Source organism: Pseudophryne corroboree, chromosome 2 (assembly GCF_028390025.1).
Source record: "Pseudophryne corroboree isolate aPseCor3 chromosome 2, aPseCor3.hap2, whole genome shotgun sequence".
Lineage (NCBI taxonomy): Eukaryota > Metazoa > Chordata > Amphibia > Anura > Myobatrachidae > Pseudophryne > Pseudophryne corroboree.
Genome location: NC_086445.1, coordinates 24253310 through 24280459, shown reverse-complemented (window position 1 = coordinate 24280459; position 27150 = coordinate 24253310). Strand labels below are relative to the sequence as shown.

Here is a 27150-nt window from a genome sequence, read left to right as displayed (position 1 = left end):
TACTGTTCAAAACATGAATCAGTCACAATGCATACCTCCCAACATTGGGAGAGTACGAGGGACACCATGGTGCGACAAAGCCACGCCCGGCCCAAAATAGGGCGTGGCTTTGCGGTAGTGGTGTAATCGCGAGTCACGCCCCCATTTTCTGTCACTATAGGGGCATGGCAAGCACTCTGTGAGCTGCTGGCATGCCTCCTCTCCCTCTGACTCCCGTGAATAGACGCTGTGCGCATGCGTACGGCGTCTATTCACCGCTGCTCTGCTAGTCAGAGCCGTGACTGTCAGGAGCTCTCAACTGTCCCCCTCCACCGTGGAACACTGCAGCCTGTGGGTAGGACTGTCCTGCGAAAATTGGGACAGTTGGGAGGTATGCGCAATGTCTGTGTAGCTGAGGGATCAGAGCCAGAGGGGTAATCATATAATTATAGGGATCACCAGCCAGAGGGGTAATCATATAATGATAGGGATCAGAGCCAAAGGGGTAATCATATAATGATAGGGATCAGAGCCAGAGGGGTAATCATATAATGATAGGGATCAGAGCCAGAGGGGTAATCATATAATGATAGGGATCAGAGCCAGAGAGGTAATCATATAATGATAGGGATCAGAGCCAGAGGGGTAATCATATAATGATAGGGATCACCAGCAGAGGGGTAATCATATAATGACAGGGATCAGAGCCAGAGGGGTAATCATATAATGATAGGGATCAGAGCCAGAGGGGTAATCATATAATGATAGGGATCAGAGCCGGAGGGGTAATCATATAATGATAGGGATCAGAGCCAGAGGGGTAATCATATAATGATAGGAATCAGAGCCAGAGAGATAATCATATAATGATAGGGATCAGAGCCAGAGGGGTAATCATATAATGATAGGGATCAGAGCCGGAGGGGTAATCATATAATGATAGGGATCACCAGCCAGAGGGGTAATCATATAATGATAGGGATCAGAGCCAGAGGGGTAATCATATAATGATAGAGATCAGAGCCAGAGGGGTAATCATATAATGATAGGGATCACCAGCCAGAGGGGTATTCATATAATGATAGGGATCACCAGCCAGAGGGGTAATCATATAATGATAGGGATCACCATCCAGAGGGGTAATCATATAATGATAGGGATCAGAGCCAGAGGGGTAATCATATAATGATAGGGATCAGAGTCAGAGGGGTAATCATATAATGATAGGGATCACCAGCCAGAGGGGTAATCATATAATGATAGGGATCACCAGCCAGAGGGGTAATCATATAATGATAGGGATCAGAGCCAGAGGGGTAATCATATAATGATAGGGATCAGAGCCAGAGGGGTAATCATATAATGATAGGGATCACCAGCCAGAGGGATAATCATATAATGATAGGGATCACCAGCCAGAGGGGTAATCATATAATGATAGGGATCACCAGCCAGAGGGGTAATCATATAATGATAGGGATCACCAGCCAGAGGGGTAATCATATAATGATAGGAATCACAGACAGAGGGGTAATCATATAATGATAGGGATCAGAGCCAGGGGCGTAATCTTATAATGATAGGGATCAGAGCCAGAGGGGTAATCATATAATGATAGGGATCACCAGCCAGAGGGGTAATAATATAATGATTGGGATCAGAGCCAGAGGGGTAATCATATAATGATAGGGATCAGAGCCAGACAGGTAATCATATAATCATAGGGATCACCAGCCAGAGGGGTAATCATATAATGATAGGGATCAGAGCCAGAGGGGTAATCATATAATGATAGGGATCAGTGCTTTGCGCATGTGTCAGACCCCCATACTGCTCATATGTAATACCATTTCTGCATCATTGGAAGCAGAACTGTTGATGTCAAGTGACTGGCAGTCTGCAGCCATCTGGGAGCGGAGAGAGTGTGGCGACGGCAGCCATTACACAAAATGGAGGCGTGTCACCTCCATTTTGTGGGAGTGCCAAGGCCGGGGTTTCTGTCCTCCAATGGAGATTTCCCAGCCTCTTGGAGGGAGTTGCGACGACCGGCTTGCGTGACCTCTTGGGTCACTCTGCCGGCCAATGGTGTCGCAAGTGACCCACTGCTGCATCCTCTGCAACGGCCGGAGTGTTCTTTTAGATTAGGGGTGGGGAAACTTTGGCCCTCCAGCTGTTGGTGAACTACACATACCAGCAGGCCTTGCTACAGTTTTACTATTTAAAGCTTAAAGTGTGTGTACTGTATTCTGGCGCAGTATCTATCTAAGTATCTGCCCAATCTCACTCCTCTTGTGATCCGCCCACCCTCAGATCACACAAAATGGTAGGGAACAAATATGTGGTGAGGAGAGATCAAAGGCGCTACTGAACACAATAAATCAATATCGAGAAATTAAATATACATCACATGAGTTCTCTGTGAAATTCTCTTTCTCCAATGTCAGAGGTGATTCTTTCTTTTGTCAGTTCAACAACTCTCAGATGTTACATGCATGAAGAAAACAACAAAAACACAAAATGTGTGGTATTGTTTGCCACAATGTGATAATAAAATAATAAAATAGTCCCGTGAATTCTTCAGGAAGAGACAGAGCCCTATGTAGTGGAAATCTTGATAGTGGAGAAAGGGACAGTTCCTCACCACCTCTTCATATCAAAGTGGACGTACCAGAACTCACTTAAAGATATAAAGCACCATACATATCAAGGTATCTTTTATATTTCTTAACAAAGCAGGATTTAATTCCGTTCAATTGAACGTACCACACTCACGTTCTCAGTATATGGATATCCACATATAGCGGTTTCTTTAAAATAGACGTGTAGAAACTTCTCTCCAAAAATTAATTTATTAGACAATTAGACATAATAAAAATGTTTCCATTGAAAAATTCTACAAACTGGTATAGTCAAATAATGTGGGTCAGATGTAAAATGACTATCATGGGTGAATTCCGGACTAACACCCATGTACCACAAATATGCTATACCTTAGGAATTGCCAAGGTAAAAGAAAAATCGGTAGAACACGAATGGATCACTGTCTGGAAGCACCAACGCCGTTTCCACACAAGGTCTTTTTCAAGGTGTATGTCCAGACAGTGGAAGACAGGATATTTATACCATAAAACAGGAAGTAGCAGGGGAACGTGGGTAAACATCTTACAATAACCAATAAGGCTCCAATATATCATTATATCCCACAAGTAAACATATATCTCATGTTTAAAAAACATACATTGTTAAATCTTAATCATTCTGTTATTTTTAAAAGTGCACAGGGGGACAGTGGCATTATCGCCGCACTTCCGCGTTTCAATATGCGTTTCACGAAACCGGAAGTGCCGCGCCAACATACCGACTCATGTCCCTCCTAACATCAAATCTCAGTAAAGACTGTACTAATTTTCCAGGTGCCCTGCTAATATGTATATAGGGAGAGGACACATTGTGGGAACAGGTAGTGGCACAATCGCGGTTCCGCGCACTTCCGCGTTCCAGCTTGCGTTCCACGCAACCGGAAGTGCGCCGTGACAGCGTCACGCTGGATCCTCTCTGACTTACAGGGTCTTACTACAATGATATGAATAAATATAGTGTACACTCTGAACCCGGAAGTGTGCGTTCCACGGGTTCAAACATTGTAGGATAGTAAATCAAAAAGTATTAGCCTAATACAAATAACAAATATAAAATGTTAAAACAACATTTCTCCAGGATATCCCTATACAGATTGCTCCGTAGAGAAAAATTCATAGTCATCGCAGCAAATCTGTATAAATTGAAGGTGCGAGTAAGGAGATAAATAATATCTCCCCACACAGAACATCACTATAAAAATCTTTACCAGGATAATTGACAGTTGTTTCACATAAACCATTTTAGCTCAAAATCTGAGTTCAAACCCCCAGGGGAGAGGGTATTCAACTTAAAAATCCAGTGCATCTCAGCCTTAGCGAGATTAGTCTCCACATCCCTATCCCTCCAGTTGGATCTAATCTGTTGGATACCCATGAACCATGATATTTTAGAGGTTGAGCAGTTATGTTTTTTAAAAAAATGTTCGGAAAGAGAGTGTGTCTGCAGACCTTTTTTTACATTACGTATGTGTTCTGCTATTCTAGTTTTAAGTGATCTACTAGTCCTACCTACATAAAGTAGACCACAGTCACATTTAATTAAATACACAACATTTGTTGTGTGACAGGTAATGAAGGAGTTAATTTTATATTCAATATTATTGACTGTAAAATTTGTTATTTTGGAAGTTTCTGCTGGTATGGTACGGCATGCTATACATGTGCCGCACCTGTGAAACCCTTTTGTACGTATAGGATTGAAGGAATCAACAGATAAAGCACTTTTTACCAAGGCACTTTTAAGATTTCTTCCTTTCCTGTAAATTAATTTGGGTTGAGCGGGAATAATTTCTTTCAGAACTGGATCTCTTAATAGAAGATGCCAGTGTTGTCGAATGATGTGCTCTTGTTTTTTATATAGTCCGCTCCGAACTCTGAGATGAAGGCCCATTCAGCCTGATTAGGCTTTGTCTTAATATTTTCCTTTTTTAGAATGTCTTTTCTGTCCATACCTTCAACCTCTTCCTCTGCTTTTTCAAGGAGTTCCAAATTGTAACCCTTTTTCAGAAATTTGCTCTTCATGGCTTTCTTCTGGGTTTGATAGTGATGGTTCTCGCTACAGTTCCTCTTTAGCCTCAGGAATTGTCCTTTCGGAATACCCCTTAGCCAATGCAGGTGATGTTGGCTCGTGAATGGAATAAAACTGTTAGAGTAGGTGGGTTTGGTATACCCCTTAGTGTGTATAATATTATCCTTAATATATACAGTCAAATAAAGAAAATTTATTTCATCTAGACTTATATTGTATGTCAATTTTATATTCTTATCGTTAGAGTTTAGATGAGAGCAAAAATCCTCCAAATTATGGCGTTCTCCTTTCCATACAAAAATGATATCATCTATATACCTGTACCATGACACCAAGTCCGCACCAGCCAATGTGTGGTTCCACACATGCTCTTCCTCCCATCTTGACATGAAGAGGTTTGCATAGCTTGGTGCGAACTTGGTGCCCATAGCCGTTCCTACTTTTTGCAAAAAATAATCTCCATTGAAAAAGAAGAAATTATTCTCAAGTACAAATTGAATACTTTCTAAAATGAATTCAATTTTCTCTATATCTAACTCTGATTTTTCTAAGTGCCACTTTACTGCACTTAGACCATCTTTATGGTCAATAATAGTGTACAGTGATGTGACATCAGCTGCCACCAAAAAAGCCCCTTGTCGCCATTCCACTTCTGCTAGTTTATTGATGGTCTCCGTTGTATCCTTTAGGTGGGATTTTCCCTTAACTACTAGCGGTTGTAGATAGAAATCTATCATTTTAGATATTTAATCTAAGCTCATGTGAGTTAACGAAAGATGAAGAACGTATTCTACAGAAAGGCCTTAAATTCGCCCCCACTTCAACCACGGATGCGTTCAATATGAACAATAGGAAAGATATTAGCGCTTATTGGTCACAAATGCAAAGGTGTGTCACAATTAAATCACAATTTATTGTAGGAGTAAAGTTAAAAATGCAATGCACATTAGTGAATAATACCACATAAAAACACTTAAATGAAAGAAATTGTGTAACTCCCAATGGTGTATCATCCTGTTGGAAAATTTAGCAAGAATGGACCTGTTCCTATGAGAGTCCCCTTGGTTAGTAAGGTTCAATGTCCTATTCGTCGAATAGATGGTTACCACCAGCGTGTCTCGAGGCAATTAGGCGAATCTGCGTCCGCAAGAATGCTGTTCCTCGGCGGGTGGTGAATGGTGACTTTCCACGGTGAAATAGGAATGTCCTTGTATCCAATGGAAATGTTCAACGGGGGCTTGGTCCCCTGTTTATATACAGCTGCTGTGGTGAACCTCGCATCAAGCGCCTGGGAGTAGTAATACCTTAGGGTATTTCTTTTCCTATATCACGGATGCGTTCAATGCCCATATTGATGTACAGAAATTTTCCAGGAAAACTTACTTTAAAAAAGTTTTTTGCCATCAATACCGAAACAAAGACCCCAGATATAGATACATTGGGAAGTACTCCTTTTAAAAAGAGATCCACCTTTTTTCCATTCCATGTTAAAGGATGTATGGTAGAAAGCTTCACCAAATCTGTGGTGGAAGATTTCCAGAAAATGAAAACATCACAAATCACAAGAAAGTCCCATCAGAAACACAACATCACTAAAAAAGAGAGGTTAGCTATAAAAACTCTCCAGAGGGATAAGAACATAGTAATAAAACCTTGTGATAAGGGTGGTGGGATAACAGTTCAAGATGAAGCTGATTACATTAAAGAAATCACGACACAATTAAATGCAAACGGTACTTATCAAAAACTGAAATCTGATCCGACAGTTAAAATTAAGAACAACTATTTAAAATTCATCACGAAATACCTGGAGAAAGGCACAATAACAAAAAAAAAATCGGTTTTCTAAATATTGAGCATCCAAAAACCCCAACAATCTATACTTTACCGAAGGTTCATAAAAATCCAACACAACTTCCGGGGCGCCCAATAATTTCAGGCGTAGGGAGCCTGACCACAAACCTATCTGAAATTATAGATTTCTATCTACAACCGCTAGTAGTTAAGGGAAAATCCCACCTAAAGGATACAACGGAGACCATCAATAAACTAGCAGAAGTGGAATGGCGACAAGGGGCTTTATGGTGGCAGCTGATGTCACATCACTGTACACTATTATTGACCATAAAGATGGTCTAAGTGCAGTAAAGTGGCACTTAGAAAAATCAGAGATAGATATAGAGAAAATTGAATTCATTTTAGAAAGTATTCAATTTGTACTTGAGAATAATTTCTTCTTTTTCAATGGAGATTATTTTCTGCAAAAAGTAGGAACGGCTATGGGCACTAAGTTCGCACCAAGCTATGCAAACCTCTTCATGTCAAGATTGGAGGAAGAGCATGTGTGGAACCACACATTGGCTGGTGCGGACTTGGTGTCATGGTACAGGTATATAGATGATATCATTTTTGTGTGGAAAGGAGAACGCCATAATTTGGAGGATTTTTGCTCTCATCTAAACTCTAACGATAAGAATATAAAATTGACATACAATATAAGTCAAGAAGAAATACATTTTCTTGATTTGACTGTATATATTAAGGATAATATTATACACACTAAGGGGTATACCAAACCCACCTACTCTAACAGTTTTATTCCATTCACGAGCCAACATCACCCACATTGGCTAAGGGGTATTCCGAAAGGACAATTCCTGAGGCTAAAGAGGAACTGTAGCGAGAACCATCACTATCAAACCCAGAAGAAAGCCATGAAGAGCAAATTTCTGAAAAAGGGTTACAATTTGGAACTCCTTGAAAAAGCAGAGGAAGAGGTTGAAGGTATGGACAGAAAAGACATTCTAAAAAAGGAAAATATTAAGACAAAGCCTAATCAGGCTGAATGGGCCTTCATCTCAGAGTTCGGAGCGGACTATAAAAAACAAGAGCACATCATTCGACAACACTGGCATCTTCTATTAAGAGATCCAGTTCTGAAAGAAATTATTCCCGCTCAACCCAAATTCATTTACAGGATAGGAAGAAATCTTAAAAGTGCCTTGGTAAAAAGTGCTTTACCTGTTGATTCCTTCAATCCTATATGTACAAAAGGGTTTCACAGGTGCGGCACATGTACAGCATGCCATACCATACCAGCAGAAACTTCCAAAATAACAAACTTTACAGTCAATAATATTGAATATAAAATTAACTCCTTCATTACTTGTCACACAACAAATGTTGTGTATTTAATTAAATGTGACTGTGGTCTACTTTATGTAGGTAGGACTAGTAGATCACTTAAAACTAGAATAGCAGAACACATACGTAATGTAAAAAAAGGTCTGCAGACACACTCTCTTTCCGAACATTTTTTTAAAAAACATAACTGCTCAACCTCTAAAATATCATGGTTCATGGGTATCCAACAGATTAGATCCAACTGGAGGGATAGGGATGTGGAGACTAATCTCGCTAAGGCTGAGATGCACTGGATTTTTAAGTTGAATACCCTCTCCCCTGGGGGTTTGAACTCAGATTTTGAGCTAAAATGGTTTATGTGAAACAACTGTCAATTATCCTGGTAAAGATTTTTATAGTGATGTTCTGTGTGGGGAGATATTATTTATCTCCTTACTCGCACCTTCAATTTATACAGATTTGCTGCGATGACTATGAATTTTTCTCTACGGAGCAATCTGTATAGGGATATCCTGGAGAAATGTTGTTTTAACATTTTATATTTGTTATTTGTATTAGGCTAATACTTTTTGATTTACTATCCTACAATGTTTGAACCCGTGGAACGCACACTTCCGGGTTCAGAGTGTACACTATATTTATTCATATCGTTGTAGTAAGACCCAGTAAGTCAGAGAGGATCCAGCGTGACGCTGTCACGGCGCACTTCCAGTTGTGTGGAACGCAAGCTGGAATGCGGAAGTGCGCGGAACCGCGATTGTGCCACTACCTGTTCCCACAATGTGTCCGCTCCCTATATACATATTAAAAGGGCACCTGGAAAATTAGTACAGTCTTTATTGAGATTTGATGTTAGGAGGGACATGAGTCGGTATGTTGGCGCGGCACTTCCGGTTTCGTGAAACGCATATTGGAACGCGGAAGTGCGGCGATAATGCCACTGTCCCCCTGTGCACTTTTAAAAATAACAGAATGATTAAGATTTAACAATGTATGTTTTTTAAACATGAGATATATGTTTACTTGTGGGATATAATGATATATTGGAGCCTTATTGGTTATTGTAAGATGTTTACCCACGTTCCCCTGCTACTTCCTGTTTTATGGTATAAATATCCTGTCTTCCACTGTCTGGACATACACCTTGAAAAAGACCTTGTGTCGAAATGGCGTTGGTGCTTCCAGACAGTGATCCATTCGTGTTCTACCGATTTTTCTCTTACCTTCGCAATTCCTAAGGTATAGCATATTTGTGGTACATGGGTGTTAGTCCGGAATTCACCCATGATAGTCATTTTACATCTGACCCACATTATTTGACTATACCAGTTTGTGGGATTTTTTTAAAGGAAACATTTTTATTTTGTCTAATTGTCTAATAAATAAATTTTTGGAGAGAAGTTTCTACACGTCTATTTTAAAGAAACCGCTATATGTGGATATCCATATTCTGAGTTTTACTATTTGGCCATGCTAAAACTGTTGCAGGGCATGCTGGGATGTGTAGTTCAACCACAGCTGGAGGGCCGCAGGTACCCCACCACTGTTTTAGTTGCCTTGCAGGCTCTTATTAATACTTCTGCTTCCAGATCGGGAACACACTGCTAATCGTGTTTGTCAGCTACTTCGGCAGCCGCGTTCACCGACCGCGATTCATCGGCTGTGGCGCTTTGGTTGTGTGTGTGGCCGGCATCACCATGTGTCTGCCTCACTTCATTATGGGACCGTACGAATACGACAAATCAGTTGCCAGTAAGTTCCTGACTTGTGTGATTGAGACTGGGATGAGGATCCCCCCATATTGTGTTGTACGCCCTGATATCACAGCCCCGGTTTCACTCTCCCTCTATCTATTCCAGGCGTATACAGCAACGCTACGGATATCTGCCAGCCCAGCCTGTCTGGGCAGAGTGAGAGCGACAGCCAGTGCGTGACGCAGACGGGGAAGGAGAACAACCAGGTTTTGTTTATACTCTTCATCGGGCAGTTCCTGCTTGGCGTTGGCGGTGTGCCCATCCAGCCCTTCGGCATATCTTACATTGACGATTTTGCCAGCAAGAAAAACTCCCCTCTCTATATAGGTGAGATTGGCCGAAAGCAGAGGGAATTGGATGTACAGGTGTAGCCATTCTCATCTTCACCGCAATGCGTACGCATGTGCGCACCCATGCGGCATGTGACTGTTCATGCCAGCATGTGAATTCCTTATCGGTGCGCACGTGTGTTCACCTGCACACTTTTTGCGATTGCGAAGACAAGAATGGCTGCATCTCTGTCACACAATTGTCTGTTACTGTATAGGACTTATTCAGGTTAAAATGTTTAACTTAAATAGAACTAAATTTATCCAAATTTGGGGACATTTTTGGTTGGTTGGTTGGTTGGTTGGTTGGTGGGTTGGTTAGTTGGTTGGTGAGTTGATTGGTTAGTTGGATGGCAGGTGGGTTGGTTAGTTGGTTGGTGGGTGGATTGGTTAGTTGGATGGCGGGTTGGTTTGTTAGTTGGATGGTGGGTGGGTTGGTTAGTTGGCTGGCAGGTGGATTGGTTAGTTGGAGGGTGGGTGGGTTGGTTAGTTGGTTGGCGTTTGGGTTAGTTAGTTGGTTGGCGGGTGGGTTGGTTAGTTGGATGGTGGGTTGGTTGGTTAGTTGGATGGCCGGTTGGTTTGTTAGTTGGATGGTGGGTGGGTTGGTTAGTTGGCTGGCAGGTGGATTGGTTAGTTGGAGGGTGGGTGGGTTGGTTGGTTGGTTGGCGTTTGGGTTAGTTAGTTGGTTGGCGGGTGGGTTGGTTAGTTGGATGGTGGGTGGGTTGGTTGGTTAGTTGGATGGTGGGTTGGTCAGTTGGTTGGCGTTTGGGTTGGTTAGTTGGTTGGTGGGTGGGTTGGTTAGTTGGATGGTGGGTTGGTTGGTTAATTTCATGTAATTTGAAAAATGTTAAATTATAAGAGTGGGTACACATCAGGATGACATACCAATGGTTGGAACGAATTCCCTTTCGACACGGACCATGCAATATTAGCCGTACACACTTGACAATGTAATGAATGACGGAACGATACCTTGTTCCGTCCTACATTACATTGAATGGCCAGGCATATGATATAATCGGATTGGCCGGTCAGCACAGCCAGCCAGGCGTAGTCTCATGCAACCCACGGAAACGCGCAAGTACACAGTGTAGATGATTTATCGTTCCAATATGGCAAATCGTCCTGATATCGTTCTAGTGTGTACCCACCCTAAGTGTGATAAGTGTAGAGATACTGTACTCAATGAATAATAGCATTTCTCTGACGTCCTAGTGGATGCTGGGACTCCGTAAGGACCATGGGGATATAGCGGCTCCGCAGGAGACAGGGCACAAAATAAAAGCTTAAGGATCAGGTGGTGTGCACTGGCTCCTCCCCTATGACCCTCCTCCAAGCCTCAGTTAGATTTTTGTGCCCGGCCGAGAAGGGTGCAATCTAGGTGGCTCTCCTGAGCTGCTTAGAATAAAAGTTTAGTTAGGTTTTTTTATTTTCAGTGAGTCCTGCTGGCAACAGGCTCACTGCATCGTGGGACTAAGGGGAGAAGAAACGGACTCACCTGAGTGCAGAGTGGATCGGGTTTCTTAGGCTACTGGACACTAGCTCCAGAGGGACGATCACAGGTTCAGCCTGGATGGGTCACCGGAGCCGCGCCGCCGTCCCCCTTACAGAGCCAGAAGAGACGAAGAGGTCCGGTGAAATCGGCGGCAGAAGACATCCTGTCTTCAGACTAAGGTAGCGCACAGCACCGCAGCTGTGCGCCATTGCTCTCAGCACACTTCACACTCCGGTCACTGAGGGTGCAGGGCGCTGGGGGGGGCGCGCCCTGAGACGCAATATAACAGAATACCTTAGGTGGCAAAACAGAATACATCACATATAGCTCCTGGGCTATATGGATGTATTTTAATCCCCTGCCATTTTACACAAAAAAGTGGGAGATAAGGACGTCGTGAAGGGGCGGAGCCTATCTCCTCAGCACACAAGCGCCATTTTCCCTCACAGCTCCGCTGGAAGGACGGCTCCCTGACTCTCCCCTGCAGTCCTGCTTCAGAATCAGGGTAAAAAAGAGAAGGGGGGCATTGTTGGCAGCAAATAACAATAATTAACAGCAGCTATAAGGGAATAACACTTATATAAGGTTATCCCTGTATATATATATATATATAGCGCTGGGTGTGTGCTGGCAGACTCTCCCTCTGTCTCTCCAAAGGGCTAAGTGGGGTCCTGTCCTCTATCGGAGCATTCCCGGTGTGTGTGTGCTGTGTGTCGGTACGCGTGTGTCGACATGTATGAGGAGGAAAATTATGTGGAGGCGGAGCAGTTGCCTGCGTTGGTGATGTCACCCCCTAGGGAGTCGACACCTGACTGGATGATTGTATTTAAACAATTAAGTGATAATGTCAACAATTTGCAAAAAACTGTTGACGACATGAGACAGCCGGCAAATCAGTTAGTGCCTGTCCAGGCGTCTCAGACACCGTCAGGGGCGCTAAAACGCCCGTTACCTCGGTGGGTCGACACAGACCCTGACACAGATACTGAGTCTAGTGTCGACGGTGACGAGACAAACGTAATGTCCAGTAGGGCCACACGTTACATGATCACGGCAATGAAAGAGGCATTGAACCTTTCTGACACTACAAGTACCACAAAGAAGGGTATTATGTGGGGTGAGAAAAAACTACCAATATTTTTTCCTGAGTCAGAGGAAATAAATGAGGTGTGTGAAAAAGCGTGGGTTTCTCCCGATAAAAAACAGCTAATTTCTAAAAAATTATTAGCATTATATCCTTTCCCGCCAGAGGTTAGGGCGCGTTGGGAAACACCCCCTAGGGTAGATAAGGCGCTCACACGTTTATCTAAACAAGTAGCGTTACCGTCTCCTGATACGGCTACCCTCAAAGAACCAGCTGATAGAAGGCTGGAAAATATCATAAAAAGTATATACACACATACTGGTGTTATACTGCGACCAGCAATCGCCTCAGCCTGGATGTGCAGTGCTGGAGTCGCATGGTCGGATTCCCTGACTGAGAATATTGATACCCTGGATAGGGACAATATTTTGTTAACTATAGAACATTTAAAGGATGCATTATTATATATGCGTGATGCACAGAGGGATATTTGCACCCTGGCATCAAGAGTAAGTGCTATGTCCATCTCTGCCAGAAGAGCGTTGTGAACGCGACAGTGGTCAGGGGATGCGGATTCCAAACGGCACATGGAAGTATTGCCGTATAAAGGGGAGGAGTTATTTGGGGCTGGTCTATCGGACCTGGTGGCCACGGCAACGGCTGGAAAATCCACCTTTTTACCCCAGGTCACTCCACATCAGCAGAAAAAGACACCGTCTTTTCAATCTCAGTCCTTTCGTTCCCATAAGTACAAGCGAGCAAAAGGCCACTCCTTTCTGCCCCGGGGCAGAGGAAGAGGAAAAAGACTGCACCATGCAGCCGCTTCCCAAGAGCAGAAGCCCTCCCCTGCTTCTGCCAAGTCTTCAGCATGACGCTGGGGCTTTACAAGCAGACTCAGATATGGTGGGGGCCCGTCTCAAAAATTTCAACGCGCAGTGGGCTCACTCGCAAGTGGATCCCTGGATTCTACAGGTAGTATCGCAGGGGTACAAACTGGAATTCGAGGCGTTTCCCCCTCATCGTTTCCTGAAGTCTGCTTTACCAAAGTCTCCCTCCGACAGGGAGGCAGTTCTAGAAGCCATTCACAAGCTGTATTCCCAGCAGGTGATAATCAAGGTACCCCTCCTGCAACAAGGAAAGGGGTATTATTCCACGCTGTTTGTGGTACCGAAGCCGGACGGCTCGGTGAGACCAATTTTAAATCTGAAATCCTTGAACACTTACATAAAAAGGTTCAAATTCAAGATGGAGTCACTCAGAGCAGTGATAGCGAACCTGGAAGAAGGGGACTATATGGTGTCTCTGGACATCAAAGATGCTTATCTCCACGTCCCGATATACCCTTCTCACCAAGGGTACCTCAGGTTTGTAGTACAAAACTGTCATTATCAGTTTCAGACGCTGCCGTTTGGATTGTCCACGGCACCTCGGGTCTTTACCAAGGTAATGGCCGAAATGATGATTCTTCTACGAAGAAAAGGCATTTCAATTATCCCTTACTTGGACGATCTCCTGATAAGGGCAAGATCCAGGGAACAGTTAGAAGTCGGAGTAGCACTATCTCAGGTAGTGTTACGTCAGCACGGGTGGATTCTAAATATTCCAAAATCGCAGCTGATTCCAACGACACGTCTACTGTTCCTAGGAATGATTCTGGACACAGTCCAGAAGAAGGTGTTTCTCCCGGAGGAGAAGGCCAGGGAGTTATCCGAGCTAGTCAGGAACCTCCTAAAACCAGGACAGGTCTCAGTGCATCAGTACACGAGGGTCCTGGGGAAAATGGTGGCTTCTTACGAAGCGATTCCATTCGGAAGATTCCATGCAAGAACATTTCAGTGGGATCTACTGGACAAATGGTCCGGATCGCATCTGCAGATGCATCAGCGGATAACCCTGTCGCCAAGGACAAGGGTGTCTCTCCTGTGGTGGCTGCAGAGTGCTCATCTACTAGAGGGCCGCAGATTTGGCATTCAGGATTGGATCCTGGTAACCACGGATGCCAGCCTGAGAGGCTGGGGAGCAGTCACACAGGGAAGGAATTTCCAGGGCCTGTGGTCAAGCTTGGAAACGTCTCTTCATATAAACATTCTGGAACTAAGGGCCATTTACAATGCCCTAAGTCAAGCAAAACCTCTGCTTCAGGGTCAGGCGGTGTTGATCCAATCGGACAACATCACGTCAGTCGCCCACGTAAACAGACAGGGCGGCACGAGAAGCAGGAGGGCAATGGCAGAAGCTGCAAGGATTCTTCGCTGGGCGGAAAATCATGTGATAGCACTGTCAGCAGTATTCATTCCGGGAGTGGACAACTGGGAAGCAGACTTCCTCAGCAGACACGACCTTCACCCGGGAGAGTGGGGACTTCACCCAGAAGTCTTCCACCTGATTGTAAACCGTTGGGAAAAACCAAAGGTGGACATGATGGCGTCACGTCTAAACAAAAAACTGGACAGATATTGCGCCAGGTCAAGGGACCCTCAGGCAATAGCAGTGGACGCTCTGGTAACGCCGTGGGTGTACCAGTCAGTGTATGTGTTCCCTCCTCTGCCTCTCATACCAAAAGTACTGAGAATCATAAGAAGGAGAGGAGTAAGAACTATACTCGTGGTTCCGGATTGGCCAAGACGGACTTGGTACCCGGAACTTCAAGAGATGCTCACGGACGAACCGTGGCCTCTACCTCTAAGAAAGGACCTGCTACTGCAGGGGCCTTGTCTGTTCCAAGACTTACCGCGGCTGCGTTTGACGGCATGGCGGTTGAACGCCGGATCCTGAGGGAAAAAGGCATTCCAGAAGAAGTCATCCCTACTCTGGTCAAAGCCAGGAAGGACGTAACCGCAAAACATTATCACCGCATTTGGCGTAAATATGTTGCATGGTGTGAGGCCAAGAAGGCCCCTACAGAGGAATTTCAACTGGGTCGTTTCCTTCATTTCCTGCAAACAGGACTGTCTATGGGCCTAAAATTAGGGTCCATTAAGGTTCAAATTTCGGCCCTGTCGATTTTCTTCCAGAAAGAACTGGCTTCAGTACCTGAAGTTCAGACATTTGTAAAAGGGGTGCTGCACATACAGCCTCCTTTTGTGCCTCCAGTGGCACCTTGGGATCTCAATGTGGTGTTGAGTTTTCTAAAGTCACATTGGTTTGAACCACTTTCCACTGTGGACTTAAAATATCTCACATGGAAGGTGTCGATGCTGTTAGCCTTGGCTTCAGCCAGGCGTGTGTCAGAATTGGCGGCTTTATCATATAAAAGCCCTTACTTGATATTTCATTCTGACAGGGCGGAATTGAGGACTCGTCCTCAATTTCTACCTAAGGTGGTTTCTGCATTTCACATGAACCAACCTATTGTGGTACCTGCGGCTACCAGGGACTTAGAGGACTCTAAGTTGCTTGACGTTGTCAGGGCCTTGAAAATATATGTTTCCAGGACGGCTGGAGTCAGAAAATCTGACTCGCTGTTTATCCTGTATGCACCCAACAAGCTGGGTGCTCCTGCTTCTAAGCAGACGATTGCTCGTTGGATTTGTAGTACAATTCAGCTTGCACATTCTGTGGCAGGATTGCCACTGCCAAAATCAGTAAAAGCCCATTCCACAAGGAAGGTGGGCTCATCTTGGGCGGCTGCCCGAGGGGTCTCGGCTTTACAACTTTGCCGAGCAGCTACTTGGTCAGGGGCAAACACGTTTGCTAAATTCTACAAATTTGATACCCTGGCTGAGGAGGACCTGGAGTTCTCTCATTCGGTGCTGCAGAGTCATCCGCACTCTCCCGCCCGTTTGGGAGCTTTGGTATAATCCCCATGGTCCTTACGGAGTCCCAGCATCCACTAGGACGTCAGAGAAAATAAGATTTTACTTACCGATAAATCTATTTCTCGTAGTCCGTAGTGGATGCTGGGCGCCCATCCCTAGTGCGGATTGTCTGCAATACTTGTATATAGTTATTGTTACAAAAATTCGGGTTATTATTGTTGTGAGCCATCTTTTCAGAGGCTCCTTTGCGTTTATCATACTGTTAACTGGGTTCAGATCACAAGTTGTACGGTGTGATTGGTGTGGCTGGTATGAGTCTTACCCGGGATTCAATATCCTTCCTTATTATGTACGCTCGTCCGGGCACAGTATCCTAACTGAGGCTTGGAGGAGGGTCATAGGGGGAGGAGCCAGTGCACACCACCTGATCCTTAAGCTTTTATTTTGTGCCCTGTCTCCTGCGGAGCCGCTATATCCCCATGGTCCTTACGGAGTCCCAGCATCCACTACGGACTACGAGAAATAGATTTATCGGTAAGTAAAATCTTATTTTTTTTGCAATGTATACAAAATTCTGTCATGATCTGAAATGTAAGACTTTCCACCCGCATCGCCTGAAGTTTCTGCAAGTCATGAAATCCACCCCCAGGTATTCACTTAACAATGCTTGAAAATACAAATGCCCCCCAACCTAGTCCATGCTCTTGATGCAGATGAGCTCATTGGCCACCGATGCAGCTATAACAACTCGTTCCCCGTTATCATAATCAATTGAAGAATTAGCAGTCTGCATTATGGGGATAATCTCTATGGCTACCCACCAGCAAGTTCACAAGTTTATAAACATCCGTATACACTACTTTCAGTGGAATTGCATCCGTGATGGGATCCCAGCACCGGCATTCAGAGGTTGACATACTCTCCACATAGTGAGTCTTGACCACCCGTACCCAACCCTTCCTCCACACCATTACACCGCCACCCCAGCCTGAGATAAAGTGGACTGAAGAGAGATGGTCTATTTACTAAGAGATGGATGGAGATATAGAGGTTGACATACTCTCCACATAGTGAGTCTTGACCATCCGTACCCAAGCCTTCCTCCACACCATTACACCGCCACCCCAGCCTGAGATAAAGTGGACTGAAGAGAGATGGTCTATTTACTAAGAGATGGATGGAGATATAGAGGTTGACATACTCTCCACATAGTGAGTCTTGACCATCCGTACCCAAGCCTTCCTCCACACCATTACACCGCCACCCCAGCCTGAGATAAAGTGGACTGAAGAGAGATGGTCTATTTACTAAACCATGGATGGAGATAAAGTCGCTAAAGATAAAGTACCGGCCAATCGGCTCCTAACTGATTTCAAACTTTTTCAAACACAGCCTGTGACACATGACAGTTAGGAGCCAATTGGCTGATACTTTATCTCCAGTGACTTTATCTCCATCCAAGGGTTTGTAAACAGACCCCTCAGTACCAAACAATCAGCTCATAACTGTCATTTTTCAAACACAGCTTGTAAACCCAAGGTCAGGACTTTGTAGGTCCACCATGTGCAGTACAGACATCCTTCTTGGCAAACTCTCCACAAGTTCCTGAACATCAGCAGGCGGCATGTTTTGTAATTCCACCTTAAGGGCCTAATTTACTAAGCCTTGGATGGAGATAAAGTGGACGGAGATAAAGTACCAGCCAAACAGCTCCTAACTGTCATTTTTGCAAACACAGCCTGTGACACGGCAGTTGGGAGCTGATTGGCTGATACTTTATCTCCGTCCACTTTATCTCCATACAAGGCTTAGTACATAGACCCCTAATTCAGATCTGATCGCAGCAGCAAATTTGTTAGCGAATGAGCAAAACCATGTGCACTGCAGGGGGGCAGATATAACATGTGCAGTACAGTGACCAACTGCGACCCAGAAGAAGGTGAGTTCTGCCTAGAATCGGTCCAGTTCATCCCAGAGGTCCACAATGGCGTTAAGATCTGGATTCTGAGCTGGCCAGTCCATCGTCGTCCTGAAAACATGACATTGTCATCCTGATAAAAAGCATCTGTCATTTCTATAGAACTGCCACAATGTAGGAAGTACAGAGTTAGCAGGAACATCTCTATACTTCTCAGAATGAATGTGACCATGTATTACAACTAGTGGACCCATGCCAAACCAACTGACATAGCCCCACAGCATAACGCCACCACCTCCGTGCTTTACTGTAGGCTCTGTACACTCTGGCAACAGACGTTCTCCCGGCAATCGCCAAACATCCATCTGACCTGACAAGTGTAAACCGTGATTTGTCACTCCATAACGCTTGCCCCTATTTTTCCAATGACCAGTTTTTGCACTCGTGTAAGCGCTGGGCTGCATTCTTCTTTGTGATTATAAGCAGCTGCTCGTCCATAATATCCAAGTGCATGGGTCTCCCTACCAAGTGTTCTTGTCAAAACCAGCACATTAGTGGCCATTTGGAACCTGTGTGCCGTTGTATGCATGGGACAACCCTTGTTCTTTTGCAGATCCCTGGTTAGCCCTCTCCAGTTCCTGGGTTGCAGTTTTGCGGATCTTCTAGGGCGAGGTGCATTCCTGCATCCTCCCTAACATCTGCCAGAACCCTATCTCCGACGCGTTGGACCTGCCGCAGACCCCGGAGTTTGTTATCCAGAAAACACCATCTCTGGAATGCTCCTGGTCCAGCGCATTCCAGATGTGGAATACTCAACCTGTATATATTTAATTGGCTAAACAGTTTTTTGTGAGAGCAACTACTCCGCAACGATAAAACTGATTTTGATGCTTCAGGTGTCAATTGATAGGGTGTGTGATGTAGATGAGCAATAAGGTCGCAGAATTGTGATAAGTGGTCAGGCTGTTGAGGAATAATGTTGGTATGCTTTTTCCTTTTGCGTTGTATATTACAGCGAAGCCCTTGCCAAATTCTTTCTGTCCTTAATTCAGTTGATATACAGTAGGACCCTATAGAGTACGGATTGCAAATTCTTCTAAAAAGCAGAATTTGCAATACGTTATTTCTCATGCTACCCGGCACCCGCCAACTTCGACCATGCACTCATTGTGATCGTGCCGCAACTAGTGCGCGGTCACAGAAAATATGGAAGCCTCCTGCCGGTGCAGCCTGGCTGCAACGCAAGGAGTGCCGCCACCAATTTTTTTCGATCGGAGCGGAGTTGTTTTTTCCTCCTGCAGGTTCTCTTTAACAGAAAATAGTTTCACATTGTTTCATTATAAGATACATGTTACATGGGGTATGGGACTCAGGGTCGACAGTGTCTGGGTCAACACCCATTAGGTCTACACCTATTGGTTGACAGTGACTAAGTCGACACTAGAAATAGGTCGACATGGACATTAGGTCGACGAGAACAAGGTCGACGTGAAGAAAGGTCGACATGAGTTTTTTTTGGTGTTGTTTTCTTCATAAAGTAACCGGGAACCACAATTAGTGCACTGCGTCCCCTCGCATGGCTCACTTCGGGCAAGATGCCTCGCTACGCTACCGCACAGGTTACCGTTCCCAATCATTGTCCACGTGGATCGTAAAGTATCAAAAAGTTCAAAAAAAAGAATTAAATAAAAACCTCCTGTCGACCTTTCTGCATGTTGACCCAGTGGTCGAGTCGACCTATTTCTAGTGCTGACCTATTCACTGTCGACCTAATGGGTGTCGACCCAGAGTCCGGATACCATTACATGTGCCCGATGCCCAGTTAGCATCAGAGCCCTATTTTAAGGCAGATGGTTTCTTTTCCTTCTTTCATTTATTTCCATAACTGGAAAGTAACATCTTATTCTGTGGATCTGACTGAAGTAACATGTTACTGTACAGTGTCTGCAGCTGTAATCTCTCCTCTGTGTTTTCTGTTAGTTTTTCTCATTTCTAAACCGACCGTTGATAAATGACAAGAGATTATCCCCTGACAGACCTGACAATACAAGGGAAAGCGATATTAGGATTATTGCTTATAAAAGCCGCCTTTACACCTGACATCCATCTTTATTATCACTATACATTCTCGGAGCGCTCTGGCAAATTGTCTGTTGTCACAAATCTTCTCTGTTACATAATGCATGAATGAGCCAGATTAACACGTACCGGAATAAAGGAAGAACACCGAGGGCATGATAGGTGGACGCAGCGGTGATGTGGAATGCTAGCGGACGATGTCTTAAATCTATGCATGCGCCTGAATCACGACGCATGGTTATCGCACAGAGCAAATTTGGAAGCAGAGAGATTGTTTTTTTTATTGGGAGGTAATTTAGCACTTGTCAAAACCATCTGGCTGGGGTTGAATAGACATCTAGGGAGCAGCTGTCATCCTTGGATGATGTAATATACCTCTGCATTAAAGTGGGTCTTCGGCATAGGAAGAGAGCTCAAGATAGGGAACAACCTCATCACTCCAGCTGCAAAGTGGCTCCTTGGTACGCTGTTCTTCTTATGCCCCCCAAGGAGGCCATGCAAATTGGGAAATCATGTCTCCCACCTGAGGAGCAAGAAAGGAGGTACAGAAACAACCTCTGCCTTTACTGGGTGGAACCAGGATACCTTTTCGTTAACTGTCCCAAGCATTTGGAAACTAAGAAGCTTAACTAACCAAGGGTTATAGTGCCGAGACACACTCCACGATACAAAGAACTGCTACTCAGAATAACTACAATAAACTCTGCAATCTAACATACAGCAAATTCAAGGTTCTTTGTATGCTTTTTGTCCAAAAACAATACTAGCCCACCAACCAACATCTAGGTGACCTCGTCTCTGGTGGGTCCCTAACACGAAGTTTGAATTCAGGGTGGTGGACCCTAACAAGATGATGAGAGCCAGTGACCAAGAGCAGCACAACAATGAAAATTTAAGGTTTAGTTAGTCTTAAGGAAGCAAAAAGCTATGTACAGAATTAAAGTTTTACACAGGTGAAAGGTGTTAAGATAAATAAATAAATGAATGAAAAAAGTGTACAGTAGTATTAAAAAATAATTCAGAGTGTTAAAAAGTGCTAAATTAAATGTCATAGCGTGCCACCCCAAGGTAACATGGCCACACCATCCCAGGCGGCCAGAACCCTGAACCCATCCCCAAAACTGTGAAGAACTTAGCCAATATTTTTATGAAAGAAATATTTAAGCTGCATGGATTTCCTGAAAATATTGTTTCAGATCAGGGAGTACAGTTTATGTGCAAGTTTTGGAGGGCTCTCTACAAAAGTTTCAACATTAAGTTTGATTTCTTAACAGCATACCACCCACAGAGTAATGGTCAAACAGAATATGTAAACTAAGACCTGAAGAAATTGATCAGGATTTATGTCTCGGCCAATCAGGATCATTAGGTTTCACTCTTGCTGTGGGCTGAATTCACCTGTAATAACCTCTTCCACGAGGCTTCAAGCTATTCTCCCTTCTACATTCAGAATGGTTTCCATCCTCATTTAGCAGAATTGCCTTTCTGTCAGTCAGTGTCACTTCCAACAGTTTGTGACACCATGGAATAAGGTAAAAAAAAACTTACAGAAGGCCTCATCTCATTATAAGTTCTCATCTAACAGAAGAAGGAAATCTCCCTTATTGAGGCCGGGATACAGGGTCTGGTTTTCAACTAAATATATGTGGTTGAAGGTGTCTACTATGAAACTGGCTCCTAAATTCATTGGGCTATTACAAATTCTTCAAGTATTCAATCTTATGGCATTCAGATGTAAACCACCACCAACACTCAAGATCCCTAGTGTCTTCCACATTTCTATTCTAAAACTGGTCATTCTAAGTCAGTTTTTTAAGTGCCCTTCTTCTGCTATCTTGGTTGACCAACCAGGGGAATATGAAGTAAAACAAATCCTGGACTCCAGAATCTATGGAGTATCTATTCAGAATTTGGTGTATTGGAAGGACTTGAAGAGAGATGTTGGGAGAAGTGCTTGGATTTCCATGCACCTCGACTGGAAGTTTCCCCATAAACTCCGTAGCCCTAGCATGAATGTATGTGCGTGTACATGTGATAGGGAATATAGATTGTACGCTCCACTGGGGCAGGGACTGATGTGAATTGCCAAATATTCTCTGTAAAGCGCTGCGGAATATGTGTGCGCTATATAAATAACTGGTAGTAATAATAATAGATACTGTAGATAGGCTATTAACTAAACTGCACCATCATACATCTCTTCACTCATCTCAAAATATCTCCCTACTTGACCTCTCCGCTCTGCACATGTTCTGCATCTCTCATCCACACGCATTACTTGTTCCCACTCACTCTGTGGAATGCCCTCCCATGCACAATAAGACTCACCTCTAGTCTCCAAACCTTTAAACGTTGCCTGAAAACTCACCTCTTCAGACAAGCCTATGAAATTCCAGACCCACCCACATAACCTTCATTGCTTCCCTATCTAATTACATCCTCTCTGTACAGTACACATAACCTCACATGTTTTGTGTTTCTTTTCTCTCACACCCTCAGGAACCTTGGCCAACATTGCAGGGTGATCATATCATACAACCCATTAAGAACCTAGCAATCTGGGGAACCATTATGTAACAGGTAGCATCTATCCTTGTGTATCAATGCCTATTTCCCTATAGATTGTAAGCTTGCGAGCAGGGCCTTCCTACCTCTATGTCTGTTTTTGCCCAGTTTGTTCTATTACTGTTGTTCTAATTGTAAACTGCGATGGAATTTGCTGCGCTATATAAGAAACTGTTAATAAATAAATAAATAAATAAATAAATAAATAAAATAGATTTTAGAATATTAAAAATACTTTTTTTATTCTTGTTACTCCCTAGAAGTCAGTATTTGTCCCAGCAATCCCTGGTTTCATATCTTGCTTCTCACTGCTTGTATCTCTGACACTGGCGTCTGATCATAATGTATTTGAATAACAAGAGAAGCCATGATACTGTTCAGGCTATTGTTATTCAAATGAAGTCTGTCTATGGGGATGGAAATGATATGCAATGCAGAACCCAGATTCCCTAACACGCAGGATCAAATATTTGCCTATAATTTACATTTTCTTGAATATCCTTTATTAATGCATGTAATCCCCAGATAACAAGACGCGTTGTGCAGAATTTCAATTAATATCTAAGCTCTCATCATTAGGCAGATCAATAAATTAAACAAATGTAGTCAGATAACAAATTCAGATTTCTGAGGAAAGGGAATTCTCCTAACATCGTGTTAGGGATACATTGTAGCAGCAGCCATCACTAGAATATATTACCGCAGAACCTGTCCGTGTATGAGCACATCAAATCAAATCAAACCTCCTATGAATATTAGCGAATCCCAAAGCCTGTGTATTAAATAATTAATTCAATTTCTCACTTATCGGAGTGGGTATTAGGGTTATGGCGGGGGGGAGGGTTAGGGTTAGACATTATAGGGGGGTATTAGGGTTAGGCACTGGGGGGGGGAATTAGGGTTAATGCTGGGGGGAGGGTTAGGGTTAGACATTATAGGGGGGGTTTGGCACTAGGGGGGTGGGTATTAGGGTTAAGACCGGGGGGAGGGTTAGGGTTAGACATTATAGGGGGGTTAGGGTTAAGCACTAGGGGGGTGGGTATTAGGGTTAATGCTGGGAGGAGGGTTAGGGTTAGACATTATAGGGGGGTTAGGCACTAGGGGGGTGGGTATTAGGGTTAAGACCGGGGGGAGGGTTAGGGTTAGACATTATAGGGGGGTTAGGGTTAGGCACTAGGGGCTGGGTATTAGGGTTAAGGCCGGGGGGAGGGTTAGGGTTAGACATTATAGGGGGGTTGGGGTTAGGCACTAGGGGGGTGGGTATTAGGGTTAAGGCCGGGGGAAGGGTTAGGGTTAGACATTATAGGGGGGCTAGGGTTAGGCACTAGGGGGGTGGGTATTAGGTTTAAGGCCGGGGGGAGGGTTAGGGTTAGACATTATAGGGAGGTTGGGGTTAAGCACTAGGGGGGTGGTTATTAGGGTTAAAGCCGGGGGGAGGGTTAGGGTTAGACATTATAGGGGGGGTTAGGCACTAGGGGGGTGGGTATTAGGGTTAAGGCTGGGGGGAGGGTTAGGGTTAGACATTATAGGGGGGTTAGGGTTAAGCACTAGGGGGGTGGGTATTAGGGTTAAGGCCAGGGGGAGGGTTAGGGTTAGACATTATAGGGGGGTTAGGGTTAGGTACTAGGGGGATGGGTATTAGGGTTAAGGCCAGGGGGAAGGTTAGGGTTAGATATTATAGGGGGGTTGGGGTTAGGCACTAGGGGGTGGTTAGCCATAGCCACCACCCTTCTAGATTTAGTTTAATTTCCACCAATTACATTTTGGAAGTTTTCTAATGCATTTTAGAAGATGAATATAGATCTCTGATTGGGGGCTAGATGCGTCATCGCTTGGAAAGTGATAAAATGGAGAGTGAAAAAGTAGCAGCCAATCAGCTCCTAACTGCCATTTTTCAAACACAGCATGTGACATGACAGTTAGTACCTGATTGGCTGGTGCTTTATCACTCTCCATTTTATCACTTTCCAAGCGATGACGCATCTAGCCCTGGATAAGAACAAATCTGTGCAGATAATAAGTAAAATCAGCCTTTTTCATGGGAGTAGAACCCTCACACTCTGCATTGTCCTTAAAAAATTATTTCTTTTTAACTGTCAATTGAGAACATTGTATCTTTTAGGTACAACATTGTTTTCTGTATCAAACAGAGCAATAAATTCTATTAACCATTTTTGAGAGTGATTTGAGGTTCCGGTAAACGTGCGCAATCTTCCTTTTATCTTGCAGGCTTTCTCTTCGCTGTCACCATACTGGGTCCCGGGCTCGCCTTCATGCTTGGATCGGCCATGTTACGCTACTTCGTTGACATTGACAAGATACCGGCCGGTGAGTGTAAATGCTGAACCCATGGCGGAGGTTTTATAGAGATTGTCTCTCAGCCAGCTATAAAATCATGCGCTGATAATTCCAAAGATAACGCTGACCTGACACGGCGCTGGGCTGTGAGGGCTGCTGTCTGCTGGCTTATAAAATGTCTATTACCATCCCAGCAAGCTGCCTGCTGCGGCATATGTTACCATCACCGTGTGCACGGCCATTACTCTGCCATGTGGCGATAAAAGCAGAAGGCTCGAACAGCACAGCTCAGATGGGGTCAGGTCACATTAATAAAACCAGTACACGTGTACTTAATTGTCCAAATGTAAAAAATATATTTACTAATACACTGACATTCATTTTTGGCAATACATAGTTTCCAGTGAGCCTGTTTGATGCAAGAATATAATGGATAAATGTCATGACAAGGCTGGCGTCTTTTGCTTACGTCCGATTTTTACTTGCGTCCACCTCTGTATCATGCCCGTTGTGAAGTTTTAAGTTAAAGGGGTCTATTCATGAAGCAGTGAAAAGAGTGGAGAAGTGAGCCTGTGGAGAAGTTACCCAGGTCATCAAATCAAAGTAATAGAGGCTTAGCAAGATAATGATGAGGTTTAGGAAATAAAGGCCCTCATTCCGAGTTGTTCGCTCGCTAGCTGCTTTTAGCAACATTGCACACGCTAGGCCGCCGCCCTCTGGGAGTGTATCTTAGCTTAGCAGAATAGCGAACGAAAGATTAGCAGAATTGCTACTAAATAATTATTTGCAGTTTCTGAGTAGCTCCAGACCTACTCACAGATTGCGATCACCTCAGTCCATTTAGTTCCTGGTTTGACGTCACAAACACGCCCTGCGTTCGGCCAGCCACTCCCCCGTTTCTCCTGACACTCCCGCGTTTTTCACTGACACGCCTGCATTTTTTAGCACACTCCCGGAAAACGCTCAGTTACCACCCAGAAACACCCACTTCCTGTCAATCATTCACCGATCAGCAGTGCGACTGAAAAGCGCCGCAGGTTCCACAGCAAAACTGCTAAGTTTTTAGTTAAATAACTAAGCGCATGCGCCCTGCGTGCCTTGCGCAATTAGCAACAAATCGCAACATAGCAAAAATCGGCAACGAGCGAACAACTCGGAATGACCCCCATAGTTTTCAGGTGGATGACAATCTGATGGTTTTGTGGGTACTGTGTACCAACGGACCTTACGCGTTTCATCACAACTGACTTCTTCAGGGGTGAATAATGCAAACAATATGTGGACTTATGGTGCTCACATCAGGTATAGGCTTTTATGCAACTATAATGATAAATCTTATTTGGTATAGGGCACTTGATAAAAGATCAATTTAATTTACTTGACAGGGACTAATTAAATAATTCATCCAAAAGATGGTCAGAAGTGCCCATAGGTTAAAAATAGGATTAAGTGGACCAAAAAAGGGTCAGTCCACGCCAAAGATGTAATTAAAATATATATGTCTCAGCGACATCTCTTTATGCTTAGAATACAAATAAAATTATCAACCAGTATAGAACATAGGGGGTCATTCCGAGTTGATCGCTCACTAGCTACTTTTTGCAGCGCTGCGATCAGATAGTCGCCGCCTATAGGGGAGTGTATTTTTCGCTTTGCAAGTGTGCGAACGCATGTGCAGCCGAGCGGTACAAAAAAGTTTTGTGCAGTTTCTGAGTAGGTTTGAACTTACTCAGCCGCTGCGATCACTTCAGCCTGTCCGGGCCCGGAATTGACGTCAGACACCCGCCCTGCAAACGCTTGGACACGCCTGCGTTTTTCCAAACACTCCCAGAAAACGGTCAGTTTCCACCCACAAATGCTCTCTTCCTGTCAATCTCCTTGCGATCGGCTGTGCGAATGGATTCTTCGTTAAATCCATCGCTCAGCAATACTATGCTTTGTACCCGTACAACACACATGCACATTGCGGTGCATACACATGCGCAGTTTTGACCTCATCGCACTGCAGCGAAAAACCTAGAGTTCCGATCAGGTCGGAATGACCCCCATAGATCTCCTCCAGCTCAGGCATTTCAATGA

General features: G+C 44.2%; 1 protein-coding gene across 1 annotated transcript in view; it reads left to right on the top strand.

The window, feature by feature from the left end:
* Positions 1-27150, top strand: part of SLCO2B1 (solute carrier organic anion transporter family member 2B1) — a 149541-nt gene that overhangs the window by 55652 nt on the left and 66739 nt on the right. The window contains exons 4-6 of the mRNA XM_063950909.1: positions 9381-9543; positions 9651-9872; positions 25003-25101. Of these exons, the coding sequence (XP_063806979.1) occupies positions 9381-9543; positions 9651-9872; positions 25003-25101 (484 nt within the window). The remainder of the gene's footprint in view (positions 1-9380; positions 9544-9650; positions 9873-25002; positions 25102-27150) is intronic.